The 22,858-nt window shown below is 54.5% G+C and overlaps 1 protein-coding gene across 1 annotated transcript in view; it reads left to right on the top strand.

Annotated features, from left to right (window-relative positions):
• Positions 1-392: 392 nt before the first annotated feature.
• PAPPA2 (pappalysin 2) overlaps positions 393-22,858 on the top strand; it is a 94,292-nt gene continuing 71,826 nt past the window's right edge. Inside the window, exons 1-2 of the mRNA XM_075507898.1 lie at positions 393-890; positions 5,975-7,037. Of these exons, the coding sequence (XP_075364013.1) occupies positions 398-890; positions 5,975-7,037 (1,556 nt within the window). The 5' untranslated portion in view covers positions 393-397. The remainder of the gene's footprint in view (positions 891-5,974; positions 7,038-22,858) is intronic.

A 22,858-nucleotide genomic window follows, 5' to 3' on the forward strand; every position in this document is an offset into this window, starting at 1 on the left:
ACCTAATCATCTTTAAATAAGGCAGCCCCCCCCTCCACACCCCTCCGTGAGGGGGGGAGCGGAGCGCCTCGGGGCTTTCTAGATAAGGGCGTCTAACGCATCCCCCGCTCCCGCAGGCAGAGCCGGGCAGCGCAGAGAGCCGCGCCGGGGCCGCCGTGCCCCGGGAACCCCGGCTGCAGGCAGAAGGGGGGTCCCCGCCGCGGTGCTCTCGCCCTCCTTCTCCTCCTCCTCTTCCTCCTCCTCCCGCAGGAGCAGAGGGGAGGAGAGCGGTGCCGGGGAAAAGTTGGGGGCAGCGGCTGCGGCGGGGGCCGGGGGAGGATGCCCCGGCGCTGCCGCCCGCCGCCCCCCTGAGCGCCCCCCTCCCCCGGGGCCGCCCCCCCCTTCGTCCCCAAGGAGGATGCTGCGCGGCGGGGCCCCCCTGGCCGCGCTGCTGCTGGCGGCGCTCAGCCTGGCCCGCGGGGACCCCCGGCCCCCCGACCCCCCGCCGGTCTCCGGTTGCGGGACGGAGGCGCCGAGCCGCCGTGCCGCCCCCCCGCATCACCCCTACGGGCTGTACCCGCAGGGTCCCGGCGCGCACGGGGTGCTCGGCGCTGCAGCCCCGCCGGGCTCCGGGCGGCCGCGGGGCCGGAGACCGCGGGGAGCCGGGGGAGGCGGAGAGGAGCCGGGGGGAGAGGCGGACGGCCAGGTCCGGAGGGAGAGGCTGCGGGGCCGGGAGCCGCAGGTGCCGAGCTCCCCCCGGCAGCGGCCGCTGCCCGCCCTGTACTTCTCCGGCGGCCGGGAGCAGCTGGCGGCGCGGCCGGAGGCGCTGCCCGACATCCCGCGGGAGGAGTTCACCCTGGAGGTGTGGGTGAAGGCGGAGGGCGGACAGAGCAACCCGGCCATCATCGCAGGTAAACCCCGTCCCGCCGGCGGGCAGGCAGGGAGGGGTGGGGACCCGACCCCCAAAACCCCCGTGAGGGGCTCGCCTGCCTTCTCCGCTGCGGCAGGTGACACCCCGCGCCCTCACCCGTGTCCTCAGCACCCCAGGCGTGAAATATTCCCCCTTCCCTTGAGACAAAACCCCAAAACATCCCCTCCCCTCTCTTTGCCCCCCCGCCCGGTCCTTCCAGCCCGGCCTCCCCGGCTCCTATCTAGTTTCTCCCACTCCTCCCGCCGGGAGCTGGAAGGTCCCTTTGGGGGACACGCTCCGCCCGACTCCCCCTAACCCCCCATTCCTCCTTCCCCGGGGCCGCGGTCACGCCGGGGGCTTTCCGGGGCTCCCCGTCTGGCTGAGCGGCCGCAGCTCCCCGCGCTCCCCGCCCGCCCTGGCCGGGCTCCCGGCGGGTCCCCGGGGCGGGCGGCCGCACGGTGGCAGCCGCGCCGCACGCACGGCCCCGGCCCCGGCATTCCCCCTCCGGGCTCCCGGCCCCGAGGGCTCTGCAGAATGACTCCCGGGACAGAGGGCGGCCCCAGATGTTTTTTTCTACCGGCAATTACCCCTTCGCCCCACCAAGCCAAAAAACAGGCAGGTGACGGAGAGCCTGGGGAGGCGGAGGGGACTGGCACACGGGCACAGAGCGGGGCAGATGTAACCTCCTGCAGCGGTCCTTCATGCGGCCGTGCCAGGACGGGTGTTTGTGGCAGTGTACAAGCACGGCAGGGCAGCACAGTGATGCCGGGCAGGGCTGGGAACGGGTGGCAGTGCCAAAATGTACCCCTCCCATGTGATGTCTGGGGTCCCTCTTGGGAGAGCGTGGGGGCTGTGGTGTTTCTATGCTGCCCCAGCCAAGCTGACCGGTTGGGAAACCCTCCCTCTATCCTAACTCTCCCACCACTTGCGATCGCTCCACTGAACCCCCCTCTGCTTTGCTCACCGCCTGGCCCCTTTCATGAATTTATCTCCCCAGCTCATCAGGGCGATAGCCACATCTTTGCTGCAGAAGAGGTAGGAGGGACGGGCTAGAGACTGCGTAGCAGAGGAGAAAAGCAGCCATGTACAAGGAAACTACCTAACATTCACCTTGCTGTCCACCTTTCCACCGGGGTCCCTGCTGCCTCCCCGCCAGCATGCAGCGGCTTGGGATGCGTGGAGCACATTTCCCAGCCATCGCATCAGCAGCACAGCTGTTTGCATCTGGAGGTCTGGCCTGCAGGTGTTGGGTTTTACTTTTCCCAGCTAGCCAGTGTTTTGGGTTTTTTGTTTTGTGGGTTCTTTTTTTTTTCCTCTTTCCTTGCAGAGGGTGGGACGGTTGTTAGCACTGAAAGCGCCGCCCGTGAGTGCTGGAACTCACTCGGGTAATATCCCCCAGCCTCCGTGCTCCAGGGTTTGAGTCAGCCCCAGGCTGTCTGAGTCACTGTCGGCTTCCCACCCTCTCCCTGCAGCTGGGACCGCGGGGCCCGGGTGCTGGTGGTGAAGGGAGACAGGCCAGCACCACTGGTGTTTCGTGAGAGCAGGTGATGCAGACAGCTGCCAGTCCTTCGGCAGGTGCTGAGTCTGCTTCTGATGTGCTGCTCCTGCCCTGTCGGTAGAGAGGGGATGGAGCCCTGAGGTGGTCCAAAGCCGTGGAGGAGCTGGAGATGCTCCAGGTGTCCATGAGTGAGGGAAGGCAGGAGGAAAGCAGGGCAGAGCTGAGCATCTCCAAACGTCATTGCCTGGGAAATAAGGCCAGTCTGAGCAGCTCTGGGCAAAGCAAGCTGTCCTGTTGGCAGGTGTGACTGCTGCCTGGATTGAAGGCTCAGGAGTTGGGGCTTTGGTCCCATAGATGTCACTTTTGCCTTAGAGCCCCCCTGAATGGGGCTGTTTGTCCCTCTTAGCCCCTCTTGCATGGGGGGATTTCTGCTGGGTTATAACCCCAGCACCCTGCCACGGCCACCGCCAGGGAAGGAGACTGGTCCCTCTTCCACGTCCTTCTCATTTTGGGCAGCAGATGAGAGTCCTTTGATGTAATGCCATTTCTTTTTCCACCTTTTTTTGTCTCCCTTCTATCCACGTCTGCTCTGCGTCTGGTAAATCCCAAGGGGATTTCCCCTGGTACCAGGCTGACGTTTGTTTATACTCAGATCAGAGGTGATTTTGTTGGGTCAGAAGATCCCTCACCAGAGGCAGTCCCAAACTTCTGCTGTGTCTAAGCCCAGGTCTCCTCCTCGGGTCCCCGAGCTGCTCACCACTGCACGCCCTGAGGGGTGACCACTCTCTCAGGCCGGCTGCTCTCATGGCACAGCTGGATGCTCCTGGCCTGTTTCAGGAGCTTTAGCAGCTAATTTCCCCCTGGTACCTGAATCTCAAAGCATGACTGAACTATTCCTTGTGCTGCAAAGCTCCTGGCCTCAGCGGGAGAAGATGCTGGTTTGAGTGTGCTCCTTATAAAGGGACGCACTTAATCTCTTTTTCTCCATTAGAGACCTTCCCTGGCAGACACCTTTTTCTTCATTTTTTTTGCACTGTTGCCAACAACTCTTGTTACCCCAGTTATCACCCTAAACACTGATGAACATCACAAACCAGGTTAGAGCTCCCCTTTCCCACCTGACGGATTAGCGGCAGAGTTGCACTTACGGGTGCCGAGGCGATCAGCTTGTACCTCCTCTGCAAACAGCTCTTTCCCTTTCTGGTGGGTCACCCCAGGACAAAATACCAAGTTCTTTGGCAAATCCCAGTGTCTTCCACGGTCCAGAAACTGGTCCCTGATGATTTCGTCTGGAAGCCCTCTGGAGATGTCAGGAGCTGGTGCTGGACAGCTCTGCTTCGCCGTTCTGCAGTGGCTCCTGGCTGCAGGATGTGCTGCTCTGCCTGCGTGGTCTGTGGCTGCACCAGAGATGGCATCCCTGGCCATGTCTAGGAAGCACCAGCTGCTGCCTGAGTGGGTTTCCAGCACCCGTTGTAGACCTGACCTTGGCCTTACTTTCATCCCTTTGATGAAGTCTCCAGACCTGATTTAGGCTCACTTATGGTTCTTTTGGCCAGTTTTGAACTTGTCAGGCACTTCCAGGCTTGGCTCCAGCATGAGCTTGCGAGGATACTAGCTCACACTCACCCCAGAAGGCTGTACACCCCTGATGCTCTTTGCCCTGGTTGTGCCTTAGTGTTTAATCAAATTTGGGGTGCTCTAAATCATTACAAGGTGAAATGCATGAGTTTTCCTAAGAGAGGAGGTACCAAGCCCTGTCTCCTCAACCCCAGTGAGGACCAAATACTAGAAGATGGCTTTGAACTGTGCAGGTCTAAGCACCTTTCAGCCAGCACCCAGCCCAAAAGTACTCTCCAGCTTTGCCTTCTCACACCTGCAAGGCTCCTTTGCCTGCCTCCTGCTTTTTGGCTTCTCCCCGTCTCAGCTTCCCCTGGTCTTGCTGCTTCCCTTTCACAATCCACCAGAAAACAAGAGTTGGCCAAAGCCCATCCGCCCACGGAGGCTTTGTGCGTGGCTGCCTTTGTAGTGAGTGGTGGCAGGGATCCGTGCCCAGAGCGGTTACGACCATGGGATGGCCAAGAGGCCACCACCCATCTCACCCTCGGTGAAACGGATGGATGTAGGGAGGGGTACATCTTCCTGGGGTGCAAGTGGGGCTTGACCGTGACCTTTGCCAGCTGCGCAGACGGCGTGTTTACGAGGGCTGGTGGGGGAGATGTGCGGTCATGGTAACCTGGCTTCAGTCACATTCCCTAGATGAAAGCCCGGAGATCCGGCTCCTCTGCACCTCTGCCTCTCTCCGCTGGCCTCTTTGCAATCCTGGCGGTAGGTACAGTTTCCCCAGAGTGTCATGCTGAGCATCCCCCGGGACAAGCGAGGCAGCGGGACGGGGCAGGAGTGCCTTGTTTTGGCCCATGATGCCTTTACGCCACGGAGATGGGCAGGGAGTGCATGTGATGGGATTGACATGGTGAGGGGCAGGAGAACCCATGCAGCAGCGAAAAGCAGGCTGGAGCATAAGAAATCCTGCAGCAGGAATATAAGAAGGGCCTCTGGGGGCGGGTAGCAGGCTCTGGCAGCATCGGGGCATGATTACCTCTGGAAGCCATTTGTTGGAGCTGTGAACAGGAGAGTGGGGGCCTCCCAGAAGATGCCACTGGTAGGGCTCAAAGTGTACCTTCAAGTTCGCTCGCCCCAGCTGATGACCCATGTGAACGTCCCAGCTGTGGTGATTTAGGAGCCCAGAAGCACTTACTTCAAGCAGTGGGTCCATTTCCCCTTGCCAGTATTTAAGTGCCTTATGGCCATTGATTCCCAAGGGCATTCAGTGCCTGCAAGCCTCTGGTTCTTGACCATGGGCGCTCAGCAGCCCGAGTTTCAGGGAAAGTCAGCAAAGCTCCAGGTCTTGCCCAGCCTGGTTTGCAACACGCTTGGGTGCACACAGAAAGGCTGAGCCCGAAGCTGTTCCTGTGGATGGATTTATGGTTGGGAGAGCTTTGAGGGCTGAGGTGTGCACCACCCAGCTGGAGGTAGCGCATCCCTCCATCTCCCCCTCCAACCGACCCTCACCCGCCTGCACTGGATGCATGACTGGCAGGAAAACTGGAGCGTAAAGACGAGCTGTAAATCTGCCTGGAAGCTGTTGGGGAAGCAGTCCCCGGAGGAGGCTGTTTTGCTTTGGGTTGCTGTGCTCTAATTCTTAAAAGCTTTGGTCCACAGATAAAAAGCTTAGCCTCTAATCCTGTCCTGCAGGAGCGCTCCTACGGAGAGCAGCTCAGAAACACCTCGCTCTTCAGCCTCTCCTCCTGTCCATGGTCTTCCTCCCCTCTCCATCCCTCCTCTCCGGCTCTGCCATCCCTCCTGGCTACTCCACCTGCTCATCCAAATGATTTTGGATGGGGACTGGGGTGTCCCCCCTGGTGCAGCACCCACTTCGTTTACCCATGGCAGCAGGAGCCTCCCCACAGCCCTGCCAAGAGCTGTCCTGCCGCCGAGGACCCAGCTTGTGCTTCGGGGAGGAGCGGCGATGCTCTCCAGTCCTCACCAGCTCTCCTCTCTCTCCATCCCCATCCCCATCCCTGCTGCAGGCGTCTTCGACAACTGCTCGCACACGGCCAGCAATAAGGGCTGGGCGCTGGGCATCCATGCCCTGCAGCTTGGCGGCAAGAAGGATGCCCGCTTCTTCTTCTCCCTCCGCACAGACCGGGCGGCCACTGCCACCGAGGTGACCGCCTACCACCGCTACCGCCCTGAGGCATGGACGCACCTGGCTGCCAGCTACGACGGGCAGTGGATGGCCCTCTATGTGGATGGGGCGCGGGTGGGCCGCACCGGCGGGCAGGGCGGGCCCCTACACAGCGCCTTCATGGCCTCCTGCCGCACGCTGCTGCTGGGGGGGGACGCCTGGGGGACCGCGCACTCTTTCCGGGGACACTTGGCCGGGCTGGCCCTTTGGCGGGGAGCCCTGTCCCAACCCCATCTCCAGCGTCCTTTCCTAGAGGGGGTGGCCAGGGGGGTGGCAGGGCTGGCTCTGGCTGCTGACTTCGCCACCCCAGAGGAGCACTGGGCACCTTTTCGGGAGGGCGCCTTCCCCCGGCAGCGGGTGCTTCCATCCCCGCTGTCCCCCGTCCTGTGGCCGCTGGGCCCCCCTGCCTGCGGGCAGACTGCCTGTGATAACGTGGAGCTGGTCTCCCACTACAACCGGCACTGGCCGCTGCGGAGTGGGAAGGCGGTGCGGTACCGAGTGGTGAACCTGGCGGAGGATGGCGGCGGTCGGCCGATGGTCAGCCAGGAGCAGATTTGGCGACAACACCGGGCGCTGAGCGAAGCTTTCCGACCCTACAACATCTCCTGGCAGCTCAGCTTGCTGGAGGTACGCAACTCCTCGCTGCGCCGCCGTGCCATCCTCCTGGGCTGTGAGCCCAGCAAGGTGGGCAACGAGCGTTGCGACCCCGAGTGTGAGCATCCCCTGACTGGCTACGATGGTGGGGACTGCCGCCGGCCTGGCCGCTGCTTCTCCTGGAAGCGCCGCGACGGTGTCTGCCACATGGAGTGCAACAACATGTTGGACGACTTCGACGACGGTGACTGCTGTGACCCGCGGGCCACCGATGTGGCCAGGACCTGCTTCGACCCTGACTCACCCCAGCGGTAGGTGCGGGACTTATGGGGAGGATGGCATGTCGAGGGATGGGGTGCGCCCTCTCCCTGACACCCGCTCTGTGCCTGGATGTTGCTTCTGACTGGCCGTTTTCCAGCATGGGAAGGTGGAGGGGTGTTTTCCTGTGGGGACGGGTGTGCTGTGCCATCGAGGGCAAGTAAATCCCACGGTGCGGGATGGCACCCATCTGTGATGCCCTGCCATTAAGTGCTTTTCCTCCCAGAATGAGTGGGGGGTGATGGGGAACTCCCCTCTGGGGGGATTCCCAGTGCAGAGCTGCTGGTCTCTGGTGACACACCAGCGGGACCGCAGGCACCCCAGGGTGGGCAGAGCGGCCCCGTGCAAAGGGTGCGGCGTCCCCTGACCCTCCTGCACAGGATGCAGTGGGGGGATTGCTGCCCCTTCCCCACCTTCCCTGGAAGTGTCTAAAAGACTGATTTCTTAATTTATATTCAAAATGCCTTTGCCTGAGTGCTGGGGTGGGGAGAAGGAGGTGATGCTGTTAGGTGTGAGGGGAAGGATTTGGAAAGGTGTGGGTGGGCACGTGTAAGCTTCCCGCAATCTTGCCCTGGGGAGTGATGCCTATGGGGAGATGCCCTTGGCTGGGCATGGGCAGGGGCTGATCAAATCCTGCACCTCAAAGCCAAATGGTGGCTGGGGAGCAAATCCCCCTCGTCAGGCAAAGGCACGGGGTGGCTGCTCGGTGCTGGAGGAGGATGCGTGCCTTTACCGCGTGCTGCAGGTGCAAAATGCCCTGCAAAACCCACGTTGCTCTGTGGAGCATCAACGTGCAGCGTTAGGGGACCCCTGCTCTCCCCGGGGCCCTTTGGAGGCAGCAGCTGGGATGGGATGGGATGGAGAGGGGGACCCCCCACGCATGATGGGGGACCCCAGGGCAGCAGGGACAGTGTCCTCGACGTGGTCGGTGGCTTGCGCACGCCTGCCCTCCTCCCTGGAGCCTCTGAAGTGCCGGCAGCCCCGCTGATAGCTTCCAGTGCTCAGGGCTCTGCCAAATGTGCTTTCTGGCTGGAGGCGAGAAAGGGAAAAAAAAGTCATGGCTTTTCCTTTTTTTTTTTTTAAGCTGTTTCTGTCTCGGTGTCAGAGAAAATTGCTTATTCCCTGCCGCCAGCTCCTGGCGACAGGCAGAGGTGCCCACCAGAGCAGGAGCAGTGCAGTCCAGATGGCAGCATCTGGGGAGAAAAGCTGCAAGGTTTTAGGGATATGTTGCGCCTTTGATCTTCTTTCTCCTTCACTTTTTTTCCCTGGGCTGTGGGAGCAGGTAGGCTATGGCCATAAATCCTTTTTCCCCAACCCTGCTTCTTCTCTCTACTGCTTCTCAGGTGGGACACGGAGGGAGGAGGGAAGCAGGCATCGCTGCTTGGGTCGTGGTGATGGGAGAGGAGCAGCGCTTCCCTTCCTACCTTCCTGAGCCTTTCTCACACTTCCTTCAGTCTTCTGAGAAAAGACAGGAGGAGGATGGGGAGCCTTTCTTCCAATGCATCCCTCCAGCCGTGGAGCTGCATGCCTTGCCTCTGCCTGAGCACCCTCCCAGAAGATGTGCAGACTCCTGGAAGTCTCTTTGGTGACAGTCACCCTGTGCCTGCCTGTCCCCTTGTTTCCCATCCCTGTGAGCGAGCACGGGCAGTGCTTTCCTAAGCGTGGGGGAGAAAAGTGGCTGTCCTGCATGCACAGCAGCTCTCCTGCCTGCGTGATGCCTCTCCTGCCCGCACGACGGCTCTCCGCTCATGGTGGCCATGAGCATCCAACGCCACTCGGCCTTTGCTTCAGCAGGGCAAAGGCTTGGTGCTTGCCCTCTGTGTGCAGTTAGAGAAATGTTTTCATCCTCAGACAAGAAGGGCTCCACCTTAAATTAAAGAAGGCCAAATTTTTGCTGGTATGAATCAGGGCTTCCATTTGTCAGGATTTTCCCCTGAAAGTTGAGAAAGAAACAAAACAAAACAAAACAAAACAAAAACCTTGCTTCTGTGGGAAAGGAATGGGAAAATGGGAACACTAGGGAAATAACAAATCTTTTGCAATTTTCTGTCCGCAGACCTCATTGGCCTGCACAGAAGACAAGATTGGTTATTTGTAGGCTAAGCTCTGAAAAACGAAATCCAGTGGCCCGGCATTTGGGAAATGTGGGGGCATGAGTTGAATCCTGCTGCTGCTGAGCTCTTCCGAGCTGCCTTTCGCCAGCTTCTTCAGAGATGCTGGTGGACACGCACCCTCCCTGGGCTCCTCCCTGCTGAGGGTACCCTGGCTCCTGGGGAAGAGTATGTATGTTTGTGGGAAAACCATTGGGAAATTGGTAGCATGGGTTTGGGAAAAAACAAGGTGAGCTTGAGCTCGCTCAAGGGCTTGGCCAGGTTGGTGTTTTTCCCCCAAAGCTGGTGAATGAATCCCAAGATACATGAGCAGGTGACCTTAGCCCAAGGGGTTTTGTTCAGGCAGAGCTCCCGCTGAGCGAGTACCTCTGGGTTTGCTTGTAAGGTATTGTACTTAAATGAACATTTATGAGGAGTGGGGCAGCTGAGGAACTTACAGAAGGATTTTTAGGGTGGAAGCCAAAACGGGAGAAATAAAGTGAAATAAAATTTAACAAACTGCGGAAAGGTGGCACAATAGGAGCCAGGTGCTTCGATGTGAACAACAGCTCTCAGTCTGTAACTGGAGGAGAGCGAGCGAGTGAGTTGGCTGCTGCTCCGCCGAGACCCTTGTGCTTTTTTATACCTGCTGGAGAACCACGTGCCAGAGCCCAGGAGAGAGCTGTGGCTTTGGGAGAGCTTGGGGAGAGGGAAACCCTGCTGCAGGTGGTGCTCTCTAAATCTCCTTTCAGCTCAAGGTGGCAAGACAAAAATCTTGGGATCTTTTTTCATGGAGTAAACCAGCTCTGCTGTATTTCATTTCAAGGCTCTCACAGAGAGTGGTTTGGATGTGAATATTTCTTAGTATGGCCAAAAGTAATCCAAATGAGAAAGTCAGAGTGAGACACTGAGCAATTTCTTACTAGCATTGTAGACAGATTCAGTCTACTTTGGTGGAGGGTCTCAATACCTTGTCTTGACTTGAATGACCTTAAGCACTCATGCAAAACCTTTTACCATCTTAGCACATCCCTCATTTAAAACCTCCTTTCCTTGGGCTGCAGCTTTGAGAAAGGTAAATCAGAGGGAGAAGCCTTAGGAACAGCAGTAGCTCTAGTGCTTCTTAGCTGGTGGACATGTCGGTACACTTCCAGGACACACTTGGTGCTAGCGTATACCTTCACCCATGCTTAGCAGGGGAGGGAAATGAGGTTTGGGAAGAAGGATTATAAAGCTCTGGTGGGGATGGACCCTGCTGTAGCTGAGGTAGGAGCTGCCCCCAGCTCTGGGGTAGGGGATGATGCTGAAATGGTGGCAGTGTTGCTGTGCACAACACCAGCCCATCAAGCCATCTTGCCGAGTCCTTCCCGCACCTCCTCTAGTAGTGCATGGCACAAGACAAGTCCTGCTGTGCTCTGAGCCAGCTCAGCCACCATCCTCCTGTAAAACCCAGAGTGGGACTGTGTGCTTGTGGCTGGAGGGAGACTTGAGTGAGAGCTCAGGTGAACAGCTGAGTGTGGACATCTCTGCAAGGCACCACAACAGGACCCACAGGAAGCAAATCAGGGACTTCTCATTCACCCTGACCCACCATATGAAGAACAAGGGGACAGGCAATGGCAGGAGAGCTGTCTGCTGTTATCCTTCACCCAGTCTTGTCCTGATTTAAAGCATTTTCCAGGAGTTGCTGGCAGTGCAATGCCAGGGTCTGGAGTAAAATTTGCCTTGATTTGTTGCAGACACGCATCTTCTTGTAGTGCCTGAGTGCTGTTGTAATTGGTGCTCTTGGAAGGAAAGCAGTAACAGCTCATTAACAGCAATTAACACTCAGCAAGGGTCCCCCTCGGGCAGTTAGTCAATGAGAGTCTGGTGTGTGACACAGTTAATGTGAAAAGAAAAACTGGAGGGGAATCTGGAGAGCAAAGTGGATAAGGGCAGAGCTGCTGGGCCTTTCATCTCGCTACCCAAAGTAGCGGTAGAAGTAACTGAAGTGACAAAAGGAGGTGAAAAATGACAAGGCATCTCCAGCCTCTTGGTGGCCTCCACTGGGATGACCACAGCTGTGATATTAAAGTGCACCTGATTAACAGGACACTTGATGGACTTTAATGCAAGATTAGCTGTCCTCCCGTCCTAAGGGAAGGATGCTTAATTGGGTTAAGGCCGCTTGGGAGCCTCCCCCTGTTTAAGCCGTGTCTTCAAAAGCTGATCCAGATTAACCTCATTGAATGTCTCTCGTGGACAATGCCCCAGGATGAACGAATCACTCCGAGCTATTCTCTGGCACTTGAACAGCCCAGTGCCAGGAGATGTTCAGCTGAATATTGTTGGACTGATAGCATAAAAGGTGTAAAATTGAGAGCAGGTGAGGCAAGAATGGCATCTTGGGGCAACAGCTGACCTGCCTAGATCTTAATCCCAACCAGATGGTAAAACAAAATTCAAATTAGCTGCTCACTTCCCCTCCACCTTCCCTTACTACAGGAAACCTTAGCAGATCTTTTTCACAGTGAAAGAGGGTGGGTACATGCAATGTTATTTCAAAATTACTAGCCTTGAGAACAACCTGAGGTCACCAACACTGTTGCAGAGCATAGATTCAAATGGAGATGGTAGGTGTCTGCAGACACCTTTATTTGCTGCTTGTGGTGGTTGGTCACTTGAAGGATGATGGAGAGGGTGTATTGTCTGCAAACTATTGAACTCACTGCCTGTGAAGTGCAGAGTGGAAGAGACTCTGCTTGCCTGATGCTCCCATGAGGAAAGCATGGTTAGGTCCTGCTCAGGACCTGAGCTCTGGCTGCTTTTTAGCTCCCTCTGGCACCTCTTGGAGTCCTGCTGGCCCGTACCCAAATATTGGCCTGATGTTCCCAAAGGACCAAGCCTCAAGTGCTGGACTCTAGGCTTGTAGGAGTGGTGGTGGTGAGGAGATGGGTGCTTTGGGGACACCAAAGGTGGCAGTGATGGGTTCACTGGCTTCTGAGCTTGTTTCTTCTCCTCTCTAGCAGACCTGCTGGGACTAGGAAGGTGCAGTAATAAACAGGGCTTTTTGCTGGAGCCTGATGGTTTCTTGGTGGATGCTTTAAAGTTTTGTGAGAGTAGTTGGATTTGAGCTCATCAGAAAACTTATTCTTTCCTTGTAGGAAAGCTCACTCTCTCTGAGCTTTCCCATTGATTACTGATTTCAAAACCTGGCAGAGATAGAAGGGATTGTCCTTGGTAGAGCCCGTTATATCAGGTGGGCAGGATGTCTACTAAGCTGCTTGCTCGTGATGGGACTTGGAAGCTATATCCATGTGAACGTGCCTCTGGGTGACTCAGCTTGCCCAGAGCACTAGCTTGGGGCTGAGGACCCCAAATTTGCTTTTGATCTTCTCAAAGTACATTGGAGAGTATTTGGCATGTTACTAGCCCTTAGTAAGTGTCTGGTGCGTTGTGCCAAAGGTGAGCCCAACAGTGGGATTTTGCTCCCAAGAGGGAGGACCCAGGGTGGTGAGATAACGCATGCACTGAGGGCTTGGTTGGTGTGACTTAGTAGGCTCTGCAGTGCACTTACATTTATGCCACTGGGGCACTGCACACCTCGGCCTCTGGCTGCTGCCTTTGCTGTCCCTGCAAGATATGTTTTGTTTGCTTAGTCTTCTTATTTCTTCTTTCTGGTTCCTTGTTTGCTGTGAAGGCTGCTCCTTTCCTTCCATGTGATGCACTTATCTGTCCTGGTGTCTTTTGTACCTCCCAAACTTTATTATAAATGAGGCTATGAGTTGGGCACACCAAAGGCCTGTTTGGCGCTTTTGTTCTCACAAAGATGTGAGAGAGGGAGACTATAACCTCTCCAGCATGGGCTGATAGATAAAAGGAAAGGGCAGCTGTGGGCTGTAACCTCAAATGATGAGAGGTCCACGAGGAGAAGGTCGGCAGTGGCAGAGGAGGTGGTGATGGGGGCTCCAGCATGGAGGCACACTCTCTAAGGCACATGTGGCAAGACCAGGGTCTGACTCAGTCCCTCCAACATGGTATCAGGCCAGTGGGACTGCAGGAGTGACTTCTTTCCAGGGAGGAGGTGGCACCAGGGTGCAGCCATCCAGGGGACCATGCAAGGTCTTGGGGACAATGGTCAAGAGCAGAGGGCTCCATATCACAGTGGCTCCTGGTGGGACCAGAGCTCTGTTGTGTTACCTCAGGGAGCAGAGGAGTGGGGCTGGAAGAGGAGTACAAGGGTGTAGAGGGGTCCAGGTGCAAGGGCTGGTTCCCAGCCCCTGGCTTCAGTGCTAGCCAAAGCAGCTTGCTCTGTACAGCAAGATGTAGCATGCTGCTGATGTGCCCAAATCTTCTTCCATGCATTTTGGGATGCTAGAAGTAGGAAATAAAATCTGCAGTAATGCACTCCTTTTCTTCCCAAGGTAGAAGGCTCAGGGGTTAATTTCCAATAAGCCTCTGCTGGAGGACGAGTCTCACTCACTCCCACAAGCCTTCCTGCGAGCATGGGGCTGCCAGATGGCATGTTCCTCGAGGAACCTGCCAGGTCCCCCCAGGGGTGACTGCATCTCTGCAGGAGAGGGAGAACACGATCTGTGTGTGAGTGAGGGGAGAGGACCCCTGCCCAGCGGCTGTAAGGCAGCCTGGGTGCTTTCGGGGAAAACAGCTGTCCCAAATGTGAGCTATTGTTCTAGCAAACACCACTGTCCCAGGGGCTCACTTAAGGGGGGCCGATTGTATCAGGATGGCAATTGTGAAGGAACAGCGTGTGTCCGATGGCTGGGGGGGGTCACTCTTTTTCCCGATATTCAACCCTCCCCAGGACTCCTCCTCATCCGACTGTACCCTTGCCCGCGGGCAGAGGACACCAGCCGAGACCCTGGCCAGGCTAGCGAGAGGCTCCAGGAACTGAAACAGCAGGGCGGCAAGGAGGTCGGCAGCCATCGGGTGGGACACTGTCAGCTTGGCGTTGACGGGGTCTCTGAGATGATTTAATCCACATTTGCCTTGGCAGGCTGAGCCGCGGCCATTGGAGTTGTTAAGTGAACATACTGCTTTTAGTTTTCCTTGGCCCAGCCACCACTGTTATTTAGGAAATCAAATTGCTCCTTTGCAGAGGGTGATGGGGTGAGAGGGAATGGGTCCGGCAGAGCCCAAACCCACCGAGATGGCGTGAGGCAGAGGGCTTTGCTGGGAGGCTTTGCAGAGGGTGAGGATGCTGAGCCTTTGCGACTGTCTCCTGCCAAGGGCTGTGCTGGGGACCAGAGTCAGCCTCAGATTATTTTTTTGCTTGTGGTTAACATATGATCATTACATTACAAAACTTCCCCAATAAATTATCTCATGTCCTTTTTATATCTGCGAAGAAGGCTTTTTAGAATGCTGGCTTGTGTGCGCCGCGCTCCGGCTGGGACACCCAATCGCCTAGACCTAAAAATAAGTTGGAGGCTTGGGACTTGGTTTTTCCCTTAAAAAAAAAAAAAAAAAAAAAAAAAAAAGCGGGGGGGGATGTTTGGCTTGAATAGATTCTTCTTCCTCTTTTTCTTTGTCTCAATCCCTTTCCTGACCAATATCAAGGCTGCAGGTTTTTGCCCTTTGGTGAGAAGTTTAGGGTGAATGTAGCAAAGTTTTGGATCTTTTAGCAAGACTGGACACTACCATCATGGTGAAGAGTGCCTGAGGGGGCAGTTATTGACCACAGGGCTGTGTGGTTCCTCTTGCAGAGGAACTGGGAGCTGTTAGCTTAATGCCCCTGGGAGCATCATCCCTGCTCAGCAAATTTGTCCACTGTTAAAAGGTCCTTCTTCTGCCAGTGCCCAGGAGCTTTCAGTCTGAACAGATGAGGCAGGCCAGAGATTGGAAGGGTGGCACCCTGCTCTTCTGCCACCCTTTCATTGACTTCTGCTGCAAGGCCATACTGCCCCACTGATGGATGCGCATGTGCATTGCAGCCTGCTGTGGGCTCATCTGAGCATTATCAAAAATTCTTCCCCAGCCTTGCAGTGTCTGTGTTTCCTTTTCTGCTGCCCTACTAGTCAGGGAGGCTGGATGAAGAAGAGAGACTGACATTTGCTTGTCACCTGGTGGTCACCAGACCAGTTTTTGGAGATGACCTCAAGCTAGGTCCCTCTGCCTCCCCCATCCATGCAGAAGCCAGTTTGTGGTCTGGCCCCTCTGCACCAGCCATGCCTTCTTTCAGGAGGGGACCGAGCTGCCTCCTGCTATGTGTTAGTCCATGTTTCTTTCCAGCCTCAACTGGTCCTAGCACAGAGCTCCACATGCACTCTTCTCCTGAGATGTCTCCTGAGATGTGGCACTGAAGATGGTGCTGGTGGTGATGTGCATCTGTCCCAGCTCTTTGGCTGAAGACAGGCTTTAGGCAGTAGTGTGACACATCCTTGCTGGCACATGTGCTGTAGGGTCATCTTCACCATGCTCATCCGGTCCACAGCTCTCCCTCTTTCCCACCAGCTCTCTGAGATCTGTCCTATGGAGGAGGGTGCTGTGGGAGATGGGTGGAAAAGGAGGAGGCACCTGGTGAAAAGCTGGATGCTTGCTTTCCATTGAAGAGCAGTGGGATGTGGGTGCCTAACTCCTCTAAGCTCCTTTGAAAACCCTGTGCAGCAAAGATCATGTCTTCTAAGATGTTTGCAAACACCTGCCTGTGCTGTGGGCAAGGGTAATCCCAGCTCTTCCGCTGGGGAAACTGAGGCACAGAAGTCTTGGACACCTTGCCCCCAAGTTGTGCAGTAATGAGGTGCTGCCATTGATGCTGAGGCTCTGGCCTCCTGCCTCCTCGTCCCTGGATAGGGAAGAGAGGCATTTAATGAAAGGAGGTGAAACTGCTTGGTCCTGGCTAAATGCAAGGCAAAAAATGATGCGCTCATTTATGCAGTCCCCCTTTGTCTGGAGTGCTTTGCTGAGCCTCCTAGCCCTGAGACTCTGCTCAGCCACGTGAAGCCCACACAGTGCTGGGGGAGACCAGGAGCATTGCACCCACCTGTGTTATCCCCTCTGCCTTCTCTCAGCAGATCGTGGACTGCGCTATAAAAATTAGCAGTGAAATTCAGGCTCCTGGGGACATGGACTTGCTTGTGGAGACCTTAAGACCTCCCTAAACCTGGAATGTTGCTTTGTATTTTTGCTGCAGGCAAAAAGTAAGGGAGAGCTGACTTACAGATCTACTCTTGTGGGCTAGGTGGGACAGGGCTTATCTATGCAACCTTAGACAGGCAAAAAGTGCTGTAAGACTTGGTCCTGACCTGGGATGTTTTTTATTTTGCTTTGAAACAAACAATCCAGGCAGGAAGTAAACCATACCTGGCTTTGTTTAGCTTGGAGCCTGCTCTAGAATAACTTGCCACTGTTGAGTTCTGCCTCGCAAAACCACAAGGGGCTGCAAACATATTTCTCAATTTCCCCCAGCGCTTCTCTCTCGCCCTCTCTCACACACGTTCTGTCTAACACCAGTGTCTCGCCAGCCAGCATCAACATTGTCAAAAGAAGGCAAGCACTTACCCCGCGCAGTGGATAACGAGCCTCTCCAAAGCGTCTCGGTGTGTGCTGGAGCTGGGATGCTGCCTGCGCTGGGCTTTGGAGCCCAGCCACCCAGGGCAATGCTGGGTTCCCCTCCTTTCCCAAGCTGCTGCTTTGCTGCCTTTCTCCCTGGCAGGGCTCCCTTCCTTCCCCTAAATGGTTCAAAACTGGATCTTTAACTCTGTTTCTTTTAAATTCTTCCCATTAACTCCCCCCAGCCACTGCTGTTTCCCTGTTTTCAGGGATGATGTCTCATGATGACAGCTCCCCTCTCCTTCTTACAGCCCCCATAGATGTGCAGTAGCTTTCTGACTTGCTAGGTACGCTGTTAGGTCTGTGTTCTCGCAGATGGCCAGGCACATGCTCTGGGGGAATGACGATGTGTTTTCAGAGGCCACCATGATGGTCTGAGCCTCCTTCATGCCCACCAAGAGTGAGGGGTCAGTGCTGGGCACAGGTGGAAAGCCCAACCTGGCAGGGTCCTATCACCTAGGCATGCACAAGCCTTGGGGTTTGCACCCAGGGTCTGCACTTGCCCAGCAGCACTGCTTCTTTCTTGCACGCTCTTGGGGTTCAGGGCGTGGAGGTGAGTGTTGCTGCAAGCCGGTGGGACACTGTGTTATGGACCTGCTTGGGGATGGCAGTGGGAGACACCTTACTGGGGTGGAAGCAGGTGGTGACCTGCAATATTTGTCTCCTTTGCTTATTCCACTGATGAGGAGGAGAAGCAACCGGCTGTGGCTCTGAACTCTGTAATTCCTGCTTTGTTGGGTTTTTGAAGGGGAAGGTAAGAGGGAGCAGGAGGACAGATGTCCCTTTGAAAGTTGGGAGTTTTCAGGTCCTTGGTTTTTGTCTGGCTTATTCTACGGCAGTGACACATACCCAGCCTTGCTGTCCTGCACATGCATGGCTTGGGATCTCCTCTTTGCAATGGCTGAACGTACAGGCTGGTTTCAAACAGGTTAAAAACTTGGCCATCTGTGTTCCTGCAGGCTCAGGAAAAAGGCAGCCAGGAGAGGGGAGCTGCCCCTATGATGGGCAAAGGTGGGGAGTAACTGCAGCTTGTGCTGAGCCTTTGTAGACCTTGGAGAGCTGGTGGGGGTGATAACCCTAAATACATGCCTTGGGGGTGGGGGGAGGGCTTCAGTCAGTGCTTGCAGACACCATGAAATAAATATCAGGGTTTAGTCTGTTCGTTGCTCCCAGGATTACTTCTTAGTAATTAGTACATTCCTTTGGAGTTCACTCCTATTGATGATTTTGGTATGTGTTAACCACAGATAAACCAAGATTTCTGCCTGGGAATTTCAGTGTAAGATCGTCAACTGGGAGCCTGTAGGTTGCATTTAAACCCAGGAGTCTGAGGCACATGTGGCTTTTCAGCTCCCAAGGAGCTCTCCCTGGGAGCAACAGGGGTGCACGGTCCACAGAGGATGAGAGATGGTCCATGTATCCTCTGCTCCCACCACAAGAGCAGCTGGGAGCCCAGCTGCTCTGAAAGCCTGACTCTGCATCACTGCCTGGCCTAATGAAAGACATCCCTGTACCTTGATGGGTCTCAGATGGGTCGCATGTCTTAAGATGATCTCACCCGTGAGGAAATGGTAAGCCTCTCTGAGGAAGAGATGGCCGTGATTCACTCTGATAGAAATAGAAAGGCCAAACAAGCAAATGGAAACTCCCTGTTGACCAGGTCCCTGCAATTTAAAAAGGTTTTTACTACCTATTCCAGTATGCATTTGAAAATCATATGCATTTACTCTTACATACTACAATCAGATGGTTTTTAAGTCATTAAGGCCCATTGGGTCAATAACCACCATTTTCAAAAATCTATTAAATACTCATTTCCGTGGAAATAGAGCTTCTACAATTGATCATGGCTACTGACTCCCATTAAAATAACCCCAAATGCTATCAACTCCCCCAAGATGTAGAGCACTAAAACGCAGATTGCCAGGACAAATTTATCCCAGGGGAAAGTTGATGGCCCATTATGCTTAAGCAACACAAGAGTTGTCACATAAGCCAGGAAGTTTATGGGACTTGCATGGATTTGTCCTCCCCGAGGGGGTAAAAAGGAAGGTTCATGGGGTGAATCAGTAGCGCTAACACAAGCTCAAAGCCAGCCTCCTGTGGGAGCTTTTTGGGAAACATTTGACACATTTTGTAATAACTTTCAAGGCTTTGGTTGTTTGGCAGAACCAAATGATGTTTTAAGGCTGAAGTGCTGTAAGAAATGCTGAATTTGTGAGTCTGATCTTGGCGACACAGGGTTTTCCACATTGAATTATACAGAGTTGTCACACTTCTGGGGTTGTATGAGGAAAGCTATTGGGAAGATGACCTTGCAAAGATGAGGTCCTTGTCTCTCTGTCCTGGGAAGGAAGCCCTTTGGGGCTGCTGGTGTTGTGGTGGACCCTAAAACAGGCTGCGGGGGTGTAAATGTGGTGGGAATGCAGGGAATCCCTACAGGTTGCCTCTGGGTGAGAAGTAGCTCAAGAGATGGAAGGCTGTCAACCAGGGGCTTGACCATGAGGAGGAGAAGGGGTGGGAAGAGTGGGCATCCCCACTGTGGTGTTGCTGGTGGGAGGTGAGAGCTGTGCCAGTCCTAAAATGTACTGCAGAGCAGAGAGACCCTGTGTGTCCCTGCTGAGCACTGGTGATGGAGAGTTATAGCTCTGGAAGGTCTACCTCAGGAGGTCACCCAAAGGGCTGGGACCCATCAGTGTGGCTGTTGTCTCCTCTGAGGGCAACCTCCAGTTTTCAGGGGAGGCACTGAGGATGGGGGAACAGCAGCTCAGGAGAAAGGGGTCCCAGCCCAGACTCCTCCATCTTGGCTCGGTGGAGAAGCACAGGAGGGAGCTTTGCAATCCAGCTGCCCTTTCCTATTAGGGCTTTGCCGCTTACTGTCTCTGCCAGACAGCAACAACTCTCAGGATGCAGGATGGCTGCTGGTGTCAGCTGAAAGCTGCCATGCCCCCTTGGAGGAGAGGTCAGGTAGTCCCTGCCGAGCCAGAGGCCACGCTTCCCTTGTTTGTCTCCCTTCATGCCTCCTTCAATCAGCTTCACCGCAGCCCTGGGTTTCTCTGCTGTGCATGCCTGATCCTGACCCAGTGTTCCTCTTCCTGCTGCCCTGTCACCTCTCCAAGCCCTTTCTTGCTGAGGGATGACGTCTGTGCTATGGGGCCATGTCTAGATGCCTCCTCCGTGAGGCCACTGCAGAAAGATGCCTCTTCCCATCCAGCAATGGGGTGATGTTGGATGGTATTTGGGCTGCGAATGGAGGAGGCAATGTGGTGAATTGGTCTCCTTCTTAAAGGAATTTAATCTGAGGCAGGCAAAGGGGAACATGTGGGTTCGTATCCATGGGGGAGAATGTAGACATCTATCCCTAGAACAAATGTGGGACTTCTTCCTGGGTTCAGAACATAATGGCTTCTGTGTCAGGCACCAGGACCCTTTGGGATTGTTGATGGCTGGTCCTGGTGCTTTCTACAGTACAGGACTGACTCCTCTGGGAGCTCAGGAGGGATTATAGGTCTATCAGGTAGCCGCAACCATTGGATTTTTTGGGAAACTGAAATGCAAATTGGACAAAATGCTGGTGCCTGGGTCCAAATGAGTGGTTCTGAAAAACCTCACTTCCTCCTAAGATGTACTAGGGCTGGTGGTATCTCAGTTATAGTCAGGAAACCTACACAGGCACGTGGAGGTGTGCTGGAATTCCCAGCAGAGCCATCCCAAGAGGCCCTCAGACAGGCCATGGTGCCCATCATGTGCGTGGCAGCTAGCAGCTGAGTGAGGTGGTAAGCCAACCTTGGCCTGAGGGTGCAAACATCATGAAACCAGTGCTTTTCAATGATCCGAGCATCTGATGCACATGTGATTAATCTGTGCTGAAGGAAGAGCCACTGAACATCCCTGTCCCTTCAGAGGAGCAGTGGAGGGAACTCCCCACACCTGCAGCACTGGTCAGAAATCCCAGGGCTGGGGGCTGATGATGCAGATGCTTTAGCATCCTCCAAGAGAAGTCTCAAATTTGGTAAAGCCTCCAGAGAGAAGCCACAGCAGGAGACTGTATCTGAAGACAGCGTTGAAAGGGGAGGTCAGAATATCTGCTAGGGCATGTGCACCCATCAGCATGAGTGTCCTGAAGGTACCCACTATGCTGCAAGAGCACGGCTGGGGGTAAACATCTCCTGAAGGTACCCACTATGCTGCAAGAGCATGGCTGGGGGTAAACATCTCCTGAAGTTTATTCTCATGTATTCAACACAAGTTAGTGAGGGACCATCCTCAGTTCAACCCCCAAAACATGAGTACCAGTGTGTCACATGCAACCAGCCTTAAAACTGGTACCTGCTTCCTCACCCTGCACATAAGCTGTCAACAGAGTTATAACAAGATCCAGAGAGGAAACCATCATGTGGCAGAAAAGCAAACAGTCTCTGAACAGGCTGGTGGGGAGGAATTGATGTGGGTTTCCTAAAATCAGGTGCCCTGGCATGGTGGCAGAGGCAAAGACGAGTCCTTGATGCCCAATTGTTTCTTCCCAAGAGAAAGGCCAGCAGGTGCAGCATGCCCTTGCCTGTGTTCACACCGGCAGGGTCTGGGATCTGTCAGTGCAGGCAGCTGGTTAAAAATTTGGCATCCCTAGCAGTGTATTCAGAGTTTGTCCAGAGAGGGCATTGCATGTCCTTCACTGACCTTCAGGGGATCACATCTACATCAGTCCCTGCGTGTAAGGATTTCCATTATTTTTTTCAAAGATGGGGTAGGAGGGTGAAAGTAATAACATGGAGATCTTTATACCTGAAAGTCTGCTGAAATTTGCAGGTGGATTTAAGGTCTGTCAGAGAGAAGACAACCAGATCAGCCTGTCTTCTTGTGATCTTTGTTCACCCCTGTAGACATCGCTGCATGTATCATATTAGTTGTTCTCCAGTCATATGTCCTGTGGTCAGTCCTTCTGGATTCGGGGTGGCATTTCCCCAGGCTCCTGCTACAAATGCATTACATCCACTGAATTTTTGTTTATCTATGAATATTTCTATTTCTGCACTTCCCCTGCTGTTTTTTGCCCCTTGTTCTGTATCCCTACATCCCACCCCTTTCAGAGTTGGGACTCGCTGCCTCCTTCCCAGCGTTTCATCTTCCCTCCCACCCTGCCCAAATGGCACTTCAGCCCCCATCCAGCTGCTGCCAACCTCTTTTCCTCTGTCTTGAGCTCTATTCCAGTACCACGCCCTTAATCTTGCTGTACCCTGCTGGAAGGGAAGTCTAATTCTGCCTCACAATCCTGAATAAAGGTGAAGACCATATGTTAATTTTGTCCAGGGATGCATCTCAATTATGCTGAGCTTCAGCTCCACCTTCCCTGCTTAGCAGATCTGCTCCTTCCTTCTGCTGCTCCTCTTATTTCTAAAAGGGCCTTTTATTTTTTGTTTTCACTGGTGTCAGCTTGATTTCATGGAATTACCATTTCACTCCACTGTCCCCAGCACCTCGGATGCAGCGGTGTCTGCTGGTCAGTCCTGTTTTTCCATTCTTAGTTCAAGACCTGCCTTTATCCCTCCATTTAAGTTAATCTGAATCAGCTCATTGTTAGTTCAGGCCAAGTTTTCTTTCTCTCATCAGCTCTTCCATAATTTCTACGCTACTTACCAAAACCAGGTCTAAAATAGCATTGCCTTTGGCTGGTGCAGTGATGATTTAGTGAATAACTTTTTAGCAAACACTTCCAGGAATAGCTAGGCTGTGCCATTGTTAGCAGCACTTATTCTTCAGCCTATCTCGGGGCAAAATGCCCTGCAGGGCTTTCTGGTCTAACACTGATGTTATTGTCTGTCTTGCCCAAATCTGACCTCAAGAAGTTGCGTACTACCATCTGATGTAACTGGGAGTTTGCCTGCTGTGTGCTAGTGATCTGCAGCCTTCTTGGTCCCTTTCCCCAGTAAATCTATATGGAAGGGTCACAGCCTCAAACCACAACTTGCTTTTTGATCCCGTCTGCAGCTTTGCCAGTGCAACTCTCTGACCCTGCAGCATCTGCTGCTGCTTCAGTCCCAAAGCCAAATCCACCTCCCACATGCAGATTGAGGGTTACCTCTAAATCCAACAAGAATTGCTCATGTGTAAGGGAAACCCCTGATCATGAAGGCCATCATGTAGGAATGTTTTGCCCTGTCACCCTCTTTGATATCTTG

Source organism: Mycteria americana, chromosome 7 (assembly GCF_035582795.1).
Source record: "Mycteria americana isolate JAX WOST 10 ecotype Jacksonville Zoo and Gardens chromosome 7, USCA_MyAme_1.0, whole genome shotgun sequence".
NCBI lineage: Eukaryota > Metazoa > Chordata > Aves > Ciconiiformes > Ciconiidae > Mycteria > Mycteria americana.